The sequence below is a fragment of the Puma concolor genome, chromosome B1, assembly GCF_028749965.1.
Source record: "Puma concolor isolate L17-30 chromosome B1, mPumCon1.1.hap2, whole genome shotgun sequence".
Lineage (NCBI taxonomy): Eukaryota > Metazoa > Chordata > Mammalia > Carnivora > Felidae > Puma > Puma concolor.
In genome coordinates this window covers 117,885,498-117,907,030 of record NC_141670.1, presented here as the reverse complement: position 1 = coordinate 117,907,030, position 21,533 = coordinate 117,885,498, and the positions used below count along the sequence as shown (strand labels likewise).

General features: G+C 34.1%; 1 protein-coding gene, 1 long non-coding RNA gene and 1 other non-coding gene across 10 annotated transcripts in view; 1 reads left to right on the top strand and 2 right to left on the bottom strand.

Moving 5' to 3' along the window:
• Positions 1–21,533, bottom strand: part of TBCK (TBC1 domain containing kinase) — a 223,839-nt gene that overhangs the window by 39,502 nt on the left and 162,804 nt on the right. For 7 of the 8 annotated variants that reach the window (XM_086704453.1, XM_086704452.1, XM_086704454.1 and 4 more), the window contains one exon: positions 762–937. In XM_086704453.1, coding sequence (XP_086560579.1) covers positions 762–937 — 176 coding nt within the window. Of the gene's footprint in view, positions 1–761; positions 938–21,533 lie in introns of those variants that run through there. The other variant, XR_015250307.1, reaches the window with a different exon arrangement.
• On the bottom strand, positions 4,436–4,567 carry LOC112859185 (small nucleolar RNA SNORA71). Its single transcript, XR_003223486.1, has one exon. It is a non-coding gene; the product is annotated as a small nucleolar RNA SNORA71 (small nucleolar RNA).
• On the top strand, positions 7,177–19,661 carry LOC147581834 (uncharacterized). Its single transcript, XR_015250308.1, has 3 exons — positions 7,177–7,321; positions 14,485–14,645; positions 18,034–19,661. It is a non-coding gene; the product is annotated as an uncharacterized LOC147581834 (long non-coding RNA).

Genomic DNA, 21,533 nt, shown 5'->3' with positions numbered 1-21,533 from the left:
CTTCATTTTCATATAACTCTCATTTATACTTAGTAAATGGTGTAAATATTAACAAATGAAGAAAATCATTAAAATTTCTTCATTTTATATACTGAATTTCTAAGAAAGAATTTATTTTAAAAGGGAGTTACCCTGTTAAAAAAGAAGTCTGAAAACCATTTACCTAGATTCTCGAGTACAGAGAAATAAGGGATGCTTCATGAGAATCTGACAGATGAAGACATAAGGAGAAAGATTAAACTGTTACTATTTTGTAACTGTTCATACTTTAATGCCAAGCAAAATCCCAAGAAGTTATGGTACATTTAATAGCAAAATGTCAGTAAAAAAATACTTTAATATGTTCACTAAGACAATATTTTGAAAATTATAATAAATATAAGTTCAATGTTGACATCTGGTAATCTCTCTTTCTAGGCTATGAATACGCCAGCTAAATACACTTCACCTTTGCCAAAATTTTATCTATAGCAAGAAGGATTCAAATGCCCCCATGAACAGCAATATACACTAGAGAAACACAAAAACAAAGAAAAAAATCCCCGTATTCTGGTGTTGTTTGGAAACTGTTTTAAGGTCATGCAATGTTATAAAATACTATGCAAATCTATTCTGGCATCTAGTTTTGAGAGTTATTTAGCTATTTCAATTCAGAGGAATCCTAGATATGTTCATTGTGTTTACCACATACCCTTTAAATGGAAAGAAAACCTTATGAATGAGGCAGTACCACCCTTTAAAACCACAAGTGTGAAGGATACTCTTCACTGTTCCGGATGTCAACTACCAGGAGCTTTGGTTTACTGGACTTTGTCTTCTTCATGGGTGTTTTGAAATGGCCTGTCACTGTGAGTTCACACAAGTCAATCAGGTCCTCTGCTGAAATCCTGGGTGATACTTCTGACTTTAGGTCATTTAATGGGATGGATTCTCTTGACTGAAAAAAACATACAAGCAACACAAATATTGAGAGTATTATAGACAGACAAACTATAGCCAATACAGAATATCTTTAGGCTCTTGATATCAATCACTATAGCACATAGTACAGGAAACTGTATCTCACATTAGTGATCTACTGTGCAACTGTATTCCTTACTATTGAGGTTTACTTACTCATACAGAGAGTAAGCCATTATTCTTTTGCTTCACTACAAGCTCCTGGCTCAATGTGATAGAGATGAGGCAGATTTTTCCTTATGAGAGCACTGTGTATCTTTGAAGATAGCTCCTTTAAGCACATTTCACTTTTTTCAAGCATAATTACTATTGTTGTGAATCACATTAATTAAAACTCTGGTGATATAAGAAATTGCATTGTAACTCAGTATAGATACTAATTAAAGAACCTGGTTCTAATATACATATTAGACTTTTGTAACATAATTTATGTTATATATGGATACTTGAGTAAAATTAGATTCTCAGAGAAGAATGCAGAGCAACATAATGCTTTCTTAGATAGTGAACAAAATTGACAATGCATCTTAATTGTGAAGGAGGTAAAATCAGATTCCAGACAATCAAACTAGTTTTTTGGCCTATGTGACTACTACCTGCTGTAAGACTGATTCAGACCATGGGCTATTTACAATTGTTTTCCAGGTTATTTCATAGGGAGAGGGATTTTCTCCCTACAAAAGGCAATGCAATACAACTTGACTCAATTTAACATAATTTATGGAGCACTAGTAGTCACTCCAGAAAACTTATTTAACATAACTTAGGAATTTAAGAACTTTCAAAATTCACTTGGTTGAAACGTAGGGATCGAAAAGAACAGATTTATTTATATGCTTAATAAGTTTTCAAAGCTGAGTCTATTATCTCATTTACTCATTTTCTCTCTTTTTGCAATTCTGTGGGCTACCACACTTAGAATTTCCAATTTAGAATTTCTAGGCAGGAGAGAATAAAGCATATGGATCACTTATCAAACTTTTTAAAAAAACTTTTTAAAAAGTTTTTATTTAAATTCCATTTAATTCACATACAGTGTAATATTAGTTTCAGGTGTACAATACAGTGATTCAGCACTTCCATACATCACCCCGTGCTCATCACGAGTGCACTCCTTAATCCTCATCACCTATTTCACCCATCCCCACCACTTACCTCCCCTCTGGTAACCATCAGAAAATAAGAGACACTTATTTTCAGTTGTAATTTCAATGTTAGCTCTTATCCCCTGGGTTTCCCTTACTATGCTGTAAATTCTTTAGTGGTAAAGCACATTTTCTCCCACTTCATTAGCTTTTAAATAGAAATGGAAATTGCTAAGCTTTGTGGGTTTATGGCTCTTAATAAAAAAGAGACATTAGAAATTTTAATTTTTTAATATTATGAATTAAATCTACTTAAACATTCTGAAATTAAAAGTCTTTCAGAAAGATAAAAGAGCTTTAAAATCAGCAAGCCATACAATCAATGCTTCCATATCCTTTTTTGTTAGAGTGCAATCTCAATAGGTATTTTTCACAGCCTTCACATGAAGTCGTACATTATGAAGATAAAGAACTTTTGATTACCCTAGTTCTGCTTTTAGTCATTTAGTGATGAATGCAGCATTTCAAACTGACGTTTTGTCTGAATAAAAGATGTGCCCTGGCTGATGAAGAAGAGAATTTGACAGGGAATTTGACCAACATATTCTCCATGAAGAACTGATTGAAGAAAGATTTGACCTTGGCATTGGTTCCAATCAAATGTATCGTATATAAGGAGTTTCTCAAAGAGCAATTGTTACGTAAAATGGTTAAAACAGAAGACAGGAATCACTGACAAATTCAGAACTTTCTGAAATTGTGTGAGTGTAAATCAGTGAAGAACTTTAATATGATTCATGCAAGTTCCTCTGCAAATTAATTTTAGGAGATTAGTAAATTAGGGCAAATTAAACTACTTTGCTTTAAAAAGAAAATACTTATAATATTAAAATACAGAATCTAGTTTTTCTTTTATTAAGATAATTTTATATGCAATTTTACTATTCGTTGTACAATTTCCACCTAGAGGTATAAAAATAAAACTTCCTTTGTACAATTTTTCTTTTTCATTTAGTATCATTGATCTTGGCATTTTCCTGTGTGACTGGGTTTCAAATTCATGGCACTTTGTTTATGGATATTGAATAAGAACTTAAGATAACTGTAGAACAACTCTGGAAATATCTATTAGTTTATCATTTCTGCCTGAGAATTATATATATATATATATATATATTATATATATATATATATATATATATATATATATACTTTATATACACACACACACACACACACACACACACACAATGTATATTAAGGTTAGACATCCAAATATCACAAGCCAATTTGTCTGAGAACTACTTCTTTAAAAAAATTCATATTTTGTAGTCAACCTAGGGTCAGAATTTTTTTTCAAGTCTGTAAAGTTTATTGAATGTTTAGGTGGAGAGGAAAAGCAATGAGCAGCTGCAATTCAAGAGAAAAATTCTTGGTCATTCAAGTCATTCTAGGTATAGCAGAGGGACATGGAACAGGCCTTCCCTGTTTATGGCCTCTCTGGTTATTGTTGTCAAGACTCAGAGCCAGCTGAAGTGGACCCTGGCCCCAGCCCCAGGTCTTTCCCTCTGATCTCCTGTGTGAAGAGTTGATCCATGATACTCTGAGTGGACAGCGGGAGGCACTCGGGGGATGCTTCATGTGTGGACTCCTTCTCTAATCTCTGCCCCTCTGGTGTCCACAAACAACACCAAAAGAATCTTGGAGAGAAGTATTAGCAAATCCAAGGGCTAATGACTCATGTCTTTGGGACTTACTTCAATAGTTTCTGGAACTAAGGCTGACCTCAGGGCCCCATGGCCTAGTGCTTGGCTGATAAGATGACACTTCTTGTGGAGCCTCAGCACATGCAGACCTGCCTGAGACCTCCTGATCCAGGTTCTCCCTGAGGTCGCCTCTCACATACATGGAACAGCAGTCAAGAGACACTCCTATAGAGGACAAGAAGCACTTGGCACTGCTTACATGTCCAAGAAACTGCTATGCTCATCAACAGGAAAACATTGGAAAAATCTAGGTCTTAGGAGTCGAATGCACTGAAAGCCTGCCCCCCTCCATCTACCTTATGTTTGGTCACCTAAGGCTGTCCTGTTTTAGAACCTCTGAACATAAAGAAAACCTTGCAACTTTTCCTTTGCAATGACCCGGACATAGGCAGCCTGTAATCACCTCAAATGCAGGGGCAGAATAGGATACAGGGCTGCCAAAATTAGAGACCAGTGTCAGAAGACCACAGCTGTGGCTCCACACCAACTCAGTCATTCACTGAGGCAGGACCCACTCTCGTTCTCCCTTTTTAGAGATGCACAGAAACCACACTGAGTCAGGCACAGAGAGCGTGTGGTAAGATAGCACGTGCCAGGAGGCACCTGAAAGGTAGTGGGGAGAAGTGTGAGAAAGCTCCAGAGTTTGGAAGGGACAGGAGTGGACCCTCCAAACATGGGGAAGTGCTTTCAGCAACTCCTCTCCCTGAACTATATCAATGAGCAGGACACAGACCATGATCACTTTCGAATGCAGGTGGACTCCATTTATTTAGCAGTGTTACTGAAAAAAAAAATCATCTTTCAATAGAATGGTCTGAAATGACTAGCTGGACATATTAGTGATAATCCTAACCAAGGAAGGAAAAACCTAAACCTGGTTACAAGACAGGCATTTTGCTGTGTACATTAAACTACTGGGCAAATGACTCTGTGATGATACCTGAGAGTCTGAAATGGTAGACTTTTAATGAGAGTATGTCTGTATATCTTTATGTTGAGTATGTAACCAGGAACCATAAAAGTATAGCTGTATACACTTATGTTTTATATGTAAGGGCTCTTAATTATAAAGGCATTTTAATTCTGAGAATACAGGGCTGGTATCTAAAACACTTTTCCCATATTTCCTGTCATGGATCCTGGCACTAACTTTAACCTGGTTATCAAGAGAGAAATCTGGAAATAATCATAGACACTTTGTTTTTCCTTATTCCTCATTCCCATCTAACATATCCCCAAGTTCCACCAAAAAGCCTCTTGAATATGTTCCCTGATTCACTGCCCTATCTCAAGGCTTCATCATCTCTTACATGGACTTGGATGTTGTTTGCCTCTTTTTCTCTCTCTCCCCTTTTCTCTGCTTCCCTGTTCACCTACAATCATTTCTTTTAATCCATCTTCCAAATATGATTTGAGTTAAAAATAAAAATCTGATCATATAACTTTTATAATTAAAAACACCTCAATGACTTCTAACCATTGATAGAATGAAGTCAGAATTCCTCAGCATAGCATAGAAAGCCCTTTATGAATTAATCCCTGTCTGTGGAGGAGACCACAGACTTTGGAGTCAGACTATCTGGATTCAAATCTTGGTCATCTTACTTATCAGTATATGACTTTGGGTGTGATATATAACCTCTCTGCCCAGTTGTTTCATCTATAAAGTGGGGAAAAATGTGCCAAACACATTTTTTCCTCAAACAATTCTGTCTCATTCTCAAAGGGAATCCATATAATAACTGTTCCAAGGCAAAGGAAACACTGAAGTGCCCGAGGGCATTTTATGAAGCTACCTTAAACTAATACTTAAATCTGACAAAGATAGCACTAAATGTACACACACACACATACAATACTTCTTATGAATAAAGATTTTTTTAAAATCTCAAAACTATAAAACTGAATGCAGTTACCAACTTGAAAGAATGACATACTATACAACCAAGTAGGGGCATATTCCAGTAAGAATGGTTCAACCTTAGGACAATTTTTAAAATAATCCATCACCTTTAATTAGTCAAAGGACATAAAGTATGTAACATCACTATAATTGACATAAAGCCATATGTGATAAAACTCAGCATTTATTCTCAATTTTTGAAAAAAAAGAAACTCATGGTAAATATGTATCAGAAAGAATGTTAATTAGGTGATGAAAGATGTTATTCATTGCAAATATTTGCCATTCTACTTAATGATGAACCACAGAGGCAGACTTATTAAAATATAGCTATCAGGCTTATTATTTATTATTTTTATAGAAGTTGCTATTGAGACACTAAGAAAAATAAATAAGGGGTCCAAATATTGGAAAAGAAGAAATAAATTATTTTTATTTTTAGGTGATACAATAGTCTTCTTAGAAATTCAGAATAATTAAAGGAAACTCTAATAAAATTGGTAAGAGTTTGGTGAGGGTTTAGTTACAATATACATACCATGAAATCATTATATGGCAGGAGAAGTGAGTCAGAAAACATAATGAGCAAAAGTTTTCATTCACAATATCAAAATATTTTTCCAAAATAAAACATTTAGAAATAAGTAGATTACATTTAAAGAAAATAAAAGTTTTGTGGTGGGCATTTGAAAAAACTGGCAGATATAAGATGCTATCTGGAAAGAAACAGTCAATATTATAAGAAATTTATTTTTCTTCAGAGCAATGTATTAATATATGACAATTTTATCAAACTCCTAAATAGGATCTTTTTTTTCCCGATTTTGAAATGTAAATTGTAAAATTTATTTGACAGACCAAATAGGTGAGAATGTCAAGAAAATGTTCAAAAATAATAAAATACATTGTTATGTATTAAAACTGTACAAAATTAATAGTATGGTGTTGCACCAGAATAGACCAAAAGATTAACAGGACATAATACGGTAACAGGAATAGGCTCAAATATGCGTTAAGTATTTGCTAAAAGAACAGGATGCCATGTCAATCACTGGGGCAAGGATGTATTATTTACAACACAGTGTTGGCATAACTTACTAACTGGATGAAAATAGAGTTATGTTTTTATCTTATACTATATAGCAAAATGACTAACAGGTGGAATAAATAATTATGTATAAAGTGGAATCACAATAGGGTGAGAAAAGTATTGATGACGAGAAATACTTATAAGCATATAGCAAAGGCTGAGCTCTTAAAGAAGGATGATATATGTAAAAAAAATTAATGTATTTAATATACAAAGAGCTATTTTAAATAAATAAATCAGTAAGAACAAAAATCTGCTTATTTGAAAAAGGAGCAGAGATATATACATATATTGACAAAAGAAATATAAATAGGTAATAACAAAAAAGTTTACCTCACTAATTTCAGAAATACAAAAATGGATTCACAATCAGAAGTGCAAAAAGTAGGTAAGTGTTCGGGATATCTTCTGTTTGCCCCTCCAGATTCACTACCCACCGGTTTCTACTTAGCTGTCTGCTCTGGTAAGTAACCCATTTGGACTACATCAAGACGGACCCAGCTCCTCCGGCTTTTAAGTGAGTACAAACGACAGGACAGTGAGGTCAGGATATTTATTCCTCTGATTCCCTACTTGAGAATTTACCTTGGCCTGGCTATGTCTGTTGACCAAAGGTCACTGTTCCTCTCAAGATTACAACATCTCCTCGAGGTTATTGTAAAAATTAAATCAAGCAACATAAGGTCATGATCTCACGGGTCGTGAGTTCGAGCCCAGTGTCGGGCTCTGTGCTGACAGCTCAGAGCCTGGAGCCTGCTTTGGATTCTGTGTCTCCTTCTCTCTCTGCCCCTCGCCCACTCGTGCTTTCCCTCCCTCCCTCTCTCTCTCTCTCTCTAAAATAAATAAACATTAAACAAATAAAAAAAATACCATTCATCCATTAAAATCATGTTTTAGAAAAATTGTTCATAGAGGAAAATTTCAGGATAGATTACCAAGGGAAAAAGGCCCTAAAAATGATAAGTTCACAATGACACCAGTTTGGGAGACACTGTATAAGTGGTTACCTGTGAGTTAGTGAAACTCATTTTACTTTTTCTCTTAATGCTCTTCTGTGATTAAGTTTTATTAAGTATGAGATACTTAAAATTTTTAAATTTAGAAAAATGAGATTTGTTTTAATACAGCATTATTATATAACTTTCTTAAATTCTTTATAACTATGAATATAAGCTGTCTGAAAGCAATTCTTATCAAATATTTATAGCATTGTAAAAAGGCTTATAAATGAGAACTTATGGCTATATTCACCATTATAGGTAATCAGATCTGGCAGTGAAGAACACGTAGAGATGTTAAAGAAAAACAATAAAGTCACTATTACTCTTAAAATCAGATAAAATTTTTAAAAAATGATAACAAAGAGATCAGCAAGTAGGACAGGCTTTCATGCATTCAATTTGGAAAGGAGACATGCAAAAATTAATATAGACAATTAGATAAAAAGTGTTTGTGTTTCACCAGAATATTTCATTGGTTAAGGACTACTCTGGCTTTTGTATGAATAGATATTTGAATAAACTAATGTTTATCTAATTCTTCATCAAATGTATGAAGAATTTTGAGAAAAGGGTCTATTGGCCATGTGGAAGAATTATATAATATGCTTTTCCAAATATGTACCAACATAAATGTAAATTACATTATCACTAAATAATTACAATATATTTCCTAGTTTAACATAAGATAGTGCAAATTATTTAACAGACTGCTGCCTAAAAGGCTGATATTTTTCCTAGTAACAATTTTATTTCCTTTCAGAATAATTTATTTTGATTCTGTATTCAGAAACAAGTCCATATGTGATTATACTTATAATGTATATTAGAAGATTAATAATAAAAATAACTCTTATAGAAGGGAGCAGTTTTCATTTATAATGCTGTGTGTGTGTGTGTGTGTGTGTGTGTGTGTGTGTGTGTGTGTGTGTGTGTGAGTGTTTAGGGGGAAGGTGAGAGAAAGAGAAAATCTTAATATGAAAAATTAGCCTCTCGGGGCACCTGTGTGGCTCAGTCAGTTAAGCATCTGATTTCAGCCCAGGTCATGATCTCAGAGGTTTTGAGTTCAAGCCTCGCATCAGGCTGTCTGCTGTCAGCACAGAGCTCACTTCAGATCCTCTGTCTCCCTTTCTCTCTGTCCTTACTCTGATCACATTCTCTCTCTCTCTCTCAAAAACAAATAAACATTAAAAAAAATTAGCTTCTCTAAGGCCATTTGGAAAGTAAGTATTCCAAAAGCTACTGACTGTACCTGGGTAACAAATGAGGCCAGTAGTGCTGTTCTCAGGGGATATGTGATACAGTTGATAGTTTCTTGAAACTTTTAAGAGTTTTTGTCAGGGACAGGATGACCTTAGACTGGCTACAGTCCCAGTTCTTTGAGTCAATCTAGAGTCTCTTCACTTTGAAAGCCAAGTAACATTTATTAAATGTCTACTTTGTGATTCAAGAACTTAAAATAAGACAGCATAGAAAGTGACATACATTGTATATATTTCCTATAGAGAGATCAATCTGAATGTTGAGCAAAAAAATTCTTTGAAAAGACTATTAAATCTGAACAATTGGAATTGGAATAGTAACTGGAATACTAAAATAATCTTCTAAAAGAAAGGTGGAAATATGAATCAAACTAGGAAGAGTACACTTATGAGGCAAGAAACATCTCAAGTTAACCATGTTATTTAATAATTCATATTTCAACACAATAAAAATATACTTTTTCTTGAGGACAACTTGTAAAAGCAAAAGTCTACTCAAATTTTTTTTTTCTTTTTCCCCAAGTGACATATAATGTTTCTAGGAGAGAGACTGGATCGATATGAACATGCTGATGACAACACAGAGCCAAGTACCTCAATAGCTTAAATTTATTATATTTCTTTTTTTATCTCCCATAGCAAGTATAATAGGGCACTGCCCAGCAAAGGTGCTAAGATATTTGATAAATAATTGCATGAATGTGTAACAGGATACAGAGTGATGTTGTCCCTTTGTTGAAACAAAGAGGCTCTAAAATGCTATCAAATAACAGAAGCCAGCAACAAAAGCCACCACCACTTCCCCTAGGGCTAACTGAAGAGGAACAGAAAGTGACTTTACGATTTCAAACTATCACCCCAGCAACCCCTTTCCTCCCAGCCTATATAAGGAGATTTAGTTTGGGGAGGACTCAACTTTGTGGAGAGCTCAGTGTTTAAGATCAGATGCACTTCCCTTCCCAACCCACAGGGTAGTGGGGTGGGTGTTTCTGGACATTCAAACCCACCCCCTCACAAAGCAAACGAGGGCAAGTGCCGATGACAATCATTTTTAAGATTTGGGCAGACCTGCGAGAAGAGGTAGCTGACATTCTGTTTTATAGAAGAAGGTCTGCTTAGAAGACTTACTAATCTGGCCTCTCTGAGCAGGCAAGAAGTAGGGAAACATGGCAGTGCTAAGAGGAAGGGTAGTAGACATCTTTCCTGACCTTAATTCTTAAGCTGTATAGTAAGAATGACACTTGCCTTATTTACTTCACAAATATAAGAATCAATCAGTATAAAAGATATAAAAATATTTGTTGGACTGTAGATCTTTATATAAAATAAGTTGTTATTAAAAATTGGATCCCAAATGAAGCGGCTTAAATTTCATGGTAAAGTAGTCTTGTTATTGTCTAATTTTGAATAAATCATCAATTAACAAATATTTAACTAGCCTGTTCTGGCCATCTTGAGAGAGATAAAGTATCATTTCCACCTCAGAGAGCCTATAGTTTGGCTGGAAAGGCAAGACTGACATAAATGAAGCAGTAAAACTATACAATGACAGGAAACATTTATATAGGGCTTACTATGTGTTAGTCACTGTGATAAACACTTGACATACATGAACTCATTTAAGTCTCGCAACAATACTATGAGATAGGTTTTATTATTTTGTTCATTTTATATATGAGGGAATTGGGGCACAGATAAGTCAAATAATCAGTAAGTAATACATAATCAGTAAATAACAGACAGAATTCAAATTGGATCAGCCTGGCTCTGGAGTTTGAGCTCTTAAACACATTATTACACTATGTCTCTTATAAGATTCCATGTATGAAATCACAGGTACATAGTATGAGAATTCAGAGAAAGGAAGAAACACAATATGGGCAGGAGTAGTTAGCAAAATATAGGTGGAGTAAGTAGGACTTGAGTTAGGAAAAATCAGTAGGGTTTAGATAAGTAGAAGAGAGAAAGAAGAGTGTGAATAAGTGCATAACTGTAAGAGTTCTGAAATGTGAATGAACAAGGAAATGTTCCATAATTACTGAGCACCTACTAGGTACCATGCATTGAGCTTGGGATACATTAATGAACAAAACAAAGATACTTGTTCTTGCAGAACTTATACTCAATAGGTGTAGAACTTATACTCAATAGACGATGAACAGACTAGTCGTACTGAGCTGAGCATCCACTCTGGCAATTAGAGGGAAACTATTGATTAGGTAGGTAAGGGACAGATGATGAGGGCTCTGAAAGATGAAGAAGCTTGAGGATATAATAATGAGGAGATAAGTGCCGTAGGATTTTTGGAGGAATGTGTCACATGTTAACAACAAGATCTTAGGAAGACTAATTTGGCTTTGTATTGAAGGATGAAATAGAGATGGGAAAAATGATAGGGAGAGTCTTGGTAGAAAGTGAATTTTATGATCTGGATTAAATGATGACATTGGAAACTGAGAGTTTTGTTTTCTTCACTATTCTTTTTTTTCCTTCAGTCTTTCCCTTTCCACTACTTTTTCTTAGTCTACAAATACATCCAATTTTCTTCCAATCCACAGTGAAAGATACATTAAAACAACAAATAATAAATAATAAAATTACTCTCCAAGGGGCGAATCCTTGTCTAGCTACTATCCCTTTATCTCCTTTTCATCTCTACTTTTTCCTTCCCATTCATTCCTGAATTCGCTGAAACTTGGTTTCTGTAAGGAGACAGAAGAAATGGCTCATTTGTCCAGGAGAAAGTGGACAATTGGGAACACTTCCTTGAAAATGTAACATTTGGGTTGAGAATAAAAGAATAAACAGGAGGTGGCCAAGTAAAGAACTGGGGGTTTTCTTTTTTTTTTTAATTTTTTTTTTTTCAACGTTTATTTATTTTTGGGACAGAGAGAGACAGAGCATGAACGGGGGAGGGGCAGAGAGAGAGGGAGACACAGAATCGGAAACAGGCTCCAGGCTCTGAGCCATCAGCCCAGAGCCTGATGCGGGGCTCGAACTCACGGACCGCGAGATCGTGACCTGGTTGAAGTCGGACGCTTAACCGACTGCGCCACCCAGGCGCCCCAGAACTGGGGGTTTTCATGCATATTGTGTATAAGGCAATTTTGTCACACACAGTGGAAAGGGGTTTTGATTCTACTTCTCTAAGGTTTTGGTTCTACATCCTGGAGATATGCTGAATAAAGCCTGTCTCATTTAAAATCCACTTTTTTCTTCAATTCAGCCTGGTATGAATGGGGCAGAAATTTCAGTCGGGATGCTACACTCATTTTGAAAGAATTTTCAAATTTAGTTCACAAGTTGAGTTCACAAGTATCTAGCCTGAATTTATCAGGTTTACAGTCCCTACCCCATACTGATAATGGTCTCTTCTAATATGCCATGAGTTCCTTGAAAGCAGGGACCAAGACTTATTTGTTTTTACACTTCCACTGCTTAGCTGAGAGCCTAGAATTCAGTGGCTATTCAGTAAAATTGGGTATATTAATGAAAGGGTAAAGGAAGAAAAGAAGACATATGAAAAGCACTGTAAGAAAATATATGGAAGATAAAGGACAGGGATGAGTAAATGATGGCTCTGAAGTTTTGCACACGGTGGTTAGGGGAAATGATGGTAACAGTGGCAAGCAATAAATAAGGGTAAGAAAAGTTCAGATTTGGATTTGTGAAATTGAGGTTGCAGAGGGTCTATAAGATGAAGGGCTGAGAATGCAGCTAGAGACAGACACTGGTATTTGAGAGAAGTCATGGCTAGAGTCATACTTTTGGAGTTATCAGCATAAAAATTACAGTTTAAGTCATGAGAAAAGGTAAACAATTTGAAGAAAAAGGAAAAAAAAAACATGGCAGGAAAAAATCCCTAGTTTTGGTATGCACATCTATACACTGCTGAGAAATTAAAATTAAATCATACAAACTATTAATAAGGCTTGGAAATATATAAAGTTGAGATTTTTTTAAGGGTAATACCCATCAATTCTCATTATTTGGTATGTCTACAACAAATAGACTGCTTGTTTTCTTAGGATTAGATATTTTAAACTCATGTATGAAAAGGGACAGACTTTTACAAATGCCACAGACAGACATTAACTATCATTCTCCAAGGAATTTAACAAAGAAAAATTACCTTCAAAAACCTTATCAATTGACAAAGATATTTTTATCCACATATTTAAAATCATACATTGTTTCTGTAGCATTCTGGTGTTTTCATTTCTCCCTCATGTTTTTAGAGAGAAAAGGGAGAGGTTACTATTTCTAAGATACAGAAATACAGCATCTGAAATGGAGTTTGAAATAAAACTGTCATGCTCTGGAAGCTGCATAATATAGCTCTCATACTAGACAGAACATTTTTCTCCCTCAAATAAAAGAGAGATAATGTATATGAATATGAAACACAAAGAAGAATGGAGATATTTTTTTCAGTGATTAGGGATTTTATGCTAAAATTTTCCAAGATGTACTCCTGAAAAATTGTAGAAGCTAAATTTCTGTAAAGAGAGCAAAATTTTCCCTCTAATATACAATATTATTTTGGAGATATTTCACCTCTCTGGCCCTCAATTTTCTCATGTATAAAATAAAGGGACCAGAGTAGATGTCTTATGTTTCTTTTAGCTCTAGAATTCTCCGATCTTATTTCTGATAGATTTTCAACTGTCAATACGTCCCAAAACTCTTGCTTACTTCCTGGAACAAAAGTAATACTGTAAGTAATACTTAATGACACCAGAGGAGTTTCTACTTAAAGAGATTCAGGAATGATTCTAGTTGTGAGGGTTGGTAAAGCATTGTTCATATAGCAACACATGCTTATGTTAACTTAGATCAGTAGGAATTTATGCATTTCATAGGAAATATGGGAAATATTTCATAGTTCACATTGGTTGAAGTGAGGGCAGAAGAGACGGAAGTTACAGTAACAGAAGAATTCTGATATCAGTGGTTTATAGGGCAAAAACAAGGTAATGTGGCAATGTGTGAGGGATGGTGGTGCTGGTGCTATTGTTTATAAGTTTCTAAAAGCTTCTGGATATAATTTTCAAAATAAAACCAGAACCTGGTGAATTTCCTAGGCTGAGGTAAACAGGATAAAAGTTAAACATGAGAGTGGCTCCACTCAGCTGAACTAAAGGGGGAACTTGTGACACCTTCTGTCTGGAAGTGATAAAGCTACTATTCTACATAAGATATTAAAGTCAGCTTTCAGTGGTAGCAGAAATTCAGGGAGTAGAGCCAGCTGGTGACTAGAAGGTCACAGTATTTTAGGTGAGTCAATAGGTATTTTCATCTCAAACTCTGATTTCAAGGTAGCCTTCATTTGAACTGGACTGCTGACTTCATTACCCTTCTTTCTCACTCTTACCCTTTCCTTATACACTGACGTGATTAACACTGCTATTTTTGCTCAGTGTTCCTTGTGACTTGGGAAATTCACCCATCATTCCTCTCACCAACCAAAGGATGTCAATAAATGACCCAAACATTCTCTGGCTGGAGCCTTCAGTAAATCCCTGTGGAAGAAAGTCTGGAAAACTGCCTCTCTTATCCGTATTGCCATGCCAAGGACAAGGTAAATGAGCTCTCCAAAGTGCTTGTGGTATTAACTGTTCTTATCATGATTAATATCTGGTGGAATGTTCAGCTAATATCATGCATCAGCCAACCATTTTTACCTTAATGTAATTGAGATGTCCCAAGGGAAGGGAAATTCAAAGTTTCCCCTGTGAAACAGAGGACTTAAAAATTTTATGATGAAGGAAGGATACTCAATTGTCTCTAATCTCAAACTATTTAATACTATAAACCATCCCAGACAATTCTTGTGAGAATATATATATATATACACACACACACATATATATATACACATATATATATATATATATATATATAGGAATATCAATATCTATCTATCTATCTATCTATCTATCTATCTATCTATCTATCTATCTATAGGAATATCAATGCCCATAATGTACTTAGCTGTATTTCAAACTTCCTTCACATAAATGAAGAGATTCTGATTTTAATGACATCAGGAAGTTTACATACATGTCACAACCAACCTAAAGCCAGGGATCATGGAGACAGACTTTAGGTTTATAATACATTACTTATGATGGAATATGAATTGATAAATCTGAATGGATCCTTTCCATAATGTCAAATTGGCTAGAGCCCATTTTTTTTTCATGTTTTCTGATTGAAGATAAAAGCATTTCAGGGGTAAACTAATTTTTTTCAATTCATTTAAGATCTGACTAGAGTTCTAGACCCTAGATTCTGAAACACAAATTGGGCATAAACAAGCAGAATTTTTATAAGAAAGTCTAATAAATTATTTGATGTAGAAAATGTCCGTATAAATATAACAAAAGTCTGTTAAATGTAACAGCAATTACAGCTAACTAAAATTACCAGCAATAATGCAATTAATTACTGCAATATTTATTCTAGATATAGTCTATTTTAAAGTTGTTCAATTAAAAAAGTCTTCATAGCCTCCTTTTGGCTTAAATAACATGATGTTCAGCTAAAAAGTTAACTAAGAAAAGGAAAACATTCAATAAAAGGAGTTATAGGCAATATATCTTGTGAAGTAAATTTTAAAAAATTATAATGACTGGGGCGCCTGGGTGGCGCAGTCGGTTAAGCGTCCGGCTTCAGCCAGGTCACGATCTCGCGGTCCGTGAGTTCGAGCCCCGCGTCAGGCTCTGGGCTGATGGCTCGGAGCCTGGAGCCTGTTTCCGATTCTGTGTCTCCCTCTCTCTCTGCCCCTCCCCCGTTCATGCTCTGTCTCTCTCTGTCCCAAAAATAAATAAAAACGTTGAAAAAAAAATTAAAAAAAAAATTATAATGACTATCAATGTACAGATATATTTCAACAATTATATACCCTGTTAATTTTTTTTTCTTTGGCATTTCTGGCCACATTGACATACATGTGAATGTGTTTTAAAGTATTTTTAATAGAAAAATGAATATTCTATTGCAAAGCCAAATGATAAGTTTATCATTAAAACACATGAGGCTACTTTAACTGAAATGATGCTAATGCTACAAATGGTAAGAATACCATATAGAATCAAGATTTAACCAACAAATGACAAGTGGACAAATACACAAGTTGACACTAGTCTCTCAGGAAAGGTAATTTAAAATTATTTATTGTTCCTTTCTAGTCAAACAAGATACAAATACTTTCTTGGTATTTTATATTTAACTAAAATTTATTTTTTTTAGCTTTGGCTAGTAAATTTTCAGTAATGTTTCACTGCTCTTCAAATCTAGTCAATTTCTTTTTTTCTTATTTTCTCTCAAAATCTTAGGACTTCCCATTCCATGACTTCTTACAGTAAATCATCTAATGGTGAGCTAACTCTTGTTTAAACTAAAGGTTTGGCAGTGTCTGATAGGACTGATACTTTCTACATAAGTAGAAATTAGAACAGACCCTAGACTTAAAGTGGGCTCTAAAAGCTGAAATATAATAAAAAGACAAAGTCCAGGAGTCAATAGTCATTGCCTATCTTTGCTTCCTATGAATATCAGAACATGTTGAAAGACATTTGACAATATATTTAAGAAGTCAGAATGCATACTTTCATACATGATGAAATTTACTTCTCAAGATAAAACATAGTGAAATATTAGAAAACACTGCCATTAAATCTAGATGTAAGATAAAAATATCCACTATTATCATTGTTACTCAACACTGCTCTGGAGAATTAGATGAAGTAATTAATAGAAAGATATAAGATGTATAAAATTGGGAGGAAGGCAAAATTATCATAATTTGCAGATGATATATAACTGGAAAATCTAACTCCACTGAAAACTATTACGAGAGAACATTAATATGTCAAATAAATGATGATGATAATGAAAATTTATAGGTGCTTACTATGTACAGCAGTGTAGTACATATATTAACTCATTTAATTCTCTCAATAATTCTATATAATATTATCATCTCTATTTTATGGTCAATAAGGACATAGGTCACACAGCTGGTATGGCATAGGTGGGATTCAAAAACATGAGCCTGTATTCTTAATTGCTATGCAAAACTATTTACAAAATCAAATGGTTTGTAAAATCAAATATCACAATTATAATAGATAATTCTATCAAAAAATATGCAAGAAAACTTTAAAATGCCACAGAGGACCTTAAAAAGAAGATAGGAAGATATACCTTGTTTTTGGAAAAAATAAAACTCAGTATCATATGTCAATTTTTCATACTTATTTGTAGATTTAATTCAATCACAATACAGATACGATTTTTTTAGGAGAGGGAGGAAAAAACCAAGCCAATTCTACTATTCATGTAGAAACAGTGGCGAATGTGTGATATAATTATAATTTTAATAACCTCTTGGTACTGGAAAATAAATAACCAGAATGAGTTGAATATAATTGAAAAAAGGATTCAAAAATAGACATAAATACATGTGAGAATCCATTTTACCATAAGGTGGGGGCTAGTTGGAACTATTTAGTTTATTTAAGTAAATAAACATGTTACTAAACTTAAACTTAATTCAAATATCTATTTGATAAACATAAAAGTTTAAAATTTATTAAATCAAGTCTGTCAGAACTCTAGTTATGTACTCTTTGCCAAGTGTTTATTTTATTTAATTTCTGTAGGATTTCTAAACAATAATCTATAATTCAGTTACATGTTTTCTGGAATAATACCGGCTTAACAAGGGTTTTTAGTTGCTCATTTTGGCTTTGGGGGGAATGAAGAAAGAATGAACCTTTAGCAATGATTCTCTAGCAGATGTGAAAATGCTGTAGATAAAAGCGGCCTTCCCTTTTTTCATTATGCACCTTACATTGTTAAACTCTGTGTTAGCTTCTATATAAATCAGGTCATCAAACTGAACTTTTAGTAGTAAATTTACTTGTAACATGGCCTATTTATTTATTTTGCGTATTTTATAGGATATCCTGGAAGAAAAGCTGGAAAAAACAAGGGCATTTATACTCTGGGATTGTGAAAATGATTAGACTCACTGAATCCTGTATATAACAACTGTGTCTGTTGTTGCTAGCCTTTCAACAGAACTGTGCCAGAATCCATTTCTCTTTAAATGCCATGGAATGTCATTGATACATGAAATGACACCCCTGAACTTTGAGGATGCAGAAGGAAGATCTCAGTGCAAGACCCTAGTTATTCATTAGCAAGTTGGAATTGGGCTATCTGTGCCCATCACTCTTCATGAAGAAAATATATTCCATATAGACTTACTGGTGGAAAAACATTTCTACAGGAGCTGTCTCAAATCACTACTGAATTAAATCGGGCTGCAAAGGAATAAATACTGTAACCAGCATAACCTTCCTAGCAACTGCAATATGGATATGCTAATACTATGTCAAAGCATCATCCTGATGTCTGTACGGAAGTGCCATTGTCTCAGATCAGATCAGCTGCGAGCTTGGGCCAATCCTAGGTAGGATACTCTATATCATGACAATTGTTATTTTCATCAAAGATGACAATAATTCATATTTATTTTCTTCTTTTGTGTTTCCCATCAACAACTCTACCCCCAACACTTTTCCTACCTACAACTTCTAAACATCTCTTTTTTCCTTCTCAAGACCCTTCTCCTCTGCCCTTGCCCCCAATCTTCCTTATTTCTCAACACAGTACACTCTAGAAATTTCTTAGTGCTCATTCAGTCATTGTATGATTTTTATCTGGCTCTGGAAAATTTTTTCTGTTCTTGTTTTCACCTGCTGTGTTTATAGGGCACTGCTGTGTATGGTAAGCATTCAGAACAGGTTTGTGCATACTGAAATCTCCACATTCAGAAAAATGGCATTTATTAATTTGATGACTTAAGATGAGAAAACCCAGGCATTTCTATAACTCAGAGGAAACAAACACCTTTACTATGTAATGATGAATTTTGATTTCCCAGGATAACTTTACCAAAAAAAGGATAGTAGTAAATGTTTAAAAATAGTGACAAGACGTAACATGTGAATGTTTCAAGCTTCAGACAGCTGCAGTGAAACGATTAGATTTTTTTTAATGAAAAAAATATGAAGGGTCACCGAGAAAAAACTATGATAAACATCGTTGATTTATAGTTTCTTGACTTGGAAATAAAGAATTATGCTTGAGTTATTTTGTTACATTTATTTATTTATTCTGTTTCATTCCACAAAGGATTTGAGAATTTGAGTCAGCTTACCATTCCAAACAATCATGTTTTTAACTCTTCCTGATATATTATTTCCATCTACCAAAATAGTTTTCTGGTGTGCTGAATTAAATTACACCTAAAACTTGGAACTGATATACTGTGGGAAAGGAAGTTTACATAAAATGATAATAATCTTGCTACTCTGGACTTAAGCTCGTTTTAAATAACATTTGAGACAGGAAAATGAACAGCATGCTTGTAATGGGGGCAAGGCTGGGGTGTTCCTGATCTTTGCCTTCATCTGAACTGAAGATGTGTTCTCAGCCACCTTTCCTCAATTAGTAAGCTATTTTGAAAAGATGTGGTAAACACTTATAAAATGAGGACTGTGAAAACCTCTCTGTAACTGCAAAGCCCTTAACAAATTAAATCATCAAATGCTTGGAATGCACTAGATGCTCAATAAATGTTTGCTGAATGAGTAAAACATAGTCAAAAGTCTGTTAAAATGAAGAAGAAAAAATGAAAAGTAAAATTATATATATTTTTAAAAATCATTATCTTTGATCCTGACTTTTCTTTTATCCCTTCCAACCTTTCTCTCGTTTCTTTACATTTCTTCTCTTGAAAAACTGTCCCTATTTTTCAGTTTTCAGAGGGATAACATTTTGTCATTTTCAACTCCTGATGCTTTTCATGTTGTAAGACAACCGTGTTTCTGTGTTTATGCTCAGACAGTACTCCTATGTTAATACCTTGTAATTATTACTTCGATCATGATGTATTTTCTGAATTGATTTAGTAGGGTTTAATTTTACTGATTTCAAGTGGGAAAATACCACAAAGTGTTAGCAGGGAACATAAGCCCCTGCTAACTTTTTGAGTTCTGGATACATTTCTTACTCTAATTTATTTCCACATGAATGGCCTTTGAAATTCCATTGTTGTAGATCTGATAAGGAACTGCTTTCAAAAAGCAGAACAAGAAGGTGTGAGGAGCCAGAGAGAGAGATTTTTAAGCAGTAAAGACAAAAAAAGTTCCGATACTGAGTAGGCTGATTGCTGAGTAGTGAAAATAGGTTGTGGCTTTGGTTCATGAAAGGTAAGTCAACTTGACAAACGAGGTTAGACATAAACAACAAGAACACAAGTAAATTGGTATAAAAACACACAAAGAATCAATACAAAAAATAACACCATAACCATAATTATGAATGTTTTATCATTTGTTTTTTTCCCATTATGAATGCACATTTATGTTTACCTGCAAAGTCATGAGAACACTGTATGTATGTATCATGTTAAGAATCACCTGAAGACTTTAAAACCTAAATTCCAGGAGCTAACCTTCAGAGATTTGATTTAGCAGATATGGGATGTTTGTGGAGTCTCAAATATGCATTTTTATTAAGTATTATAAGAGACTTTGAAGACCATTCTTCAGATACGTTGTCTTATAGGAAACAGAATAAAACACTGGTTAATTTGAATTAATTTTGTGTTAATTCACTAAAAAATATTATAAGGTACTATTTATTGATATGCCAGGTATGATAGGCATTAGAGATACAGTGGAAAACAAGAGATAAGCATATAATATATAAATATGTAATTGTAAATACAATGCATTCTATGAAGGAAAATTAAATAGTATGCCTGATAAATAAGGAGCTGTGACTAAGCAGGAGAGTGCTTTTTTCAACTGAGAGTTAACTGTTATAACCTTATTTGTGGTCATTAATTCAACTAAATACACATATGTTGAGAACATACTATTCCTCAGGCACTGAATTAGGCGCTGGGGGCTCAAAGAGAAAAATGGCTCTTTCATTATGTATTCATATGTACATAATGTACATATGAATGTATTCATAACGTATTCATAATTTAGTGTATTCATAAATTATTAGAGAAGAAAGTATGTTATTATTTTATTTATTAATAAGTTATGCATCAAGCATTATGCTAAGCAATGAAGACACAAACATGACTAAGACACAGATCTTACTCTTTAGGATTTGTTCTATTAAAGGAAATGAAGGCAAATATAGATAACTTAAGGTAGAAATATGTATGGGGTATTCCAAAAATTGAAAAAAATCTAAAGTATAGAAAAATATGAAGAAAAGATAATGATGGAGGAATTTGGTAAGGTAGGCAAGGTTCTTATAAGATCATGCAGGGTCTTGTAGATAATGTTAAGAAATCTGAATTTTATCATAATAATGAGAGGAGTCTTCATAAGAATTTTGGTTAAAAAAGATTATGTGGAGGGTGGGCCAG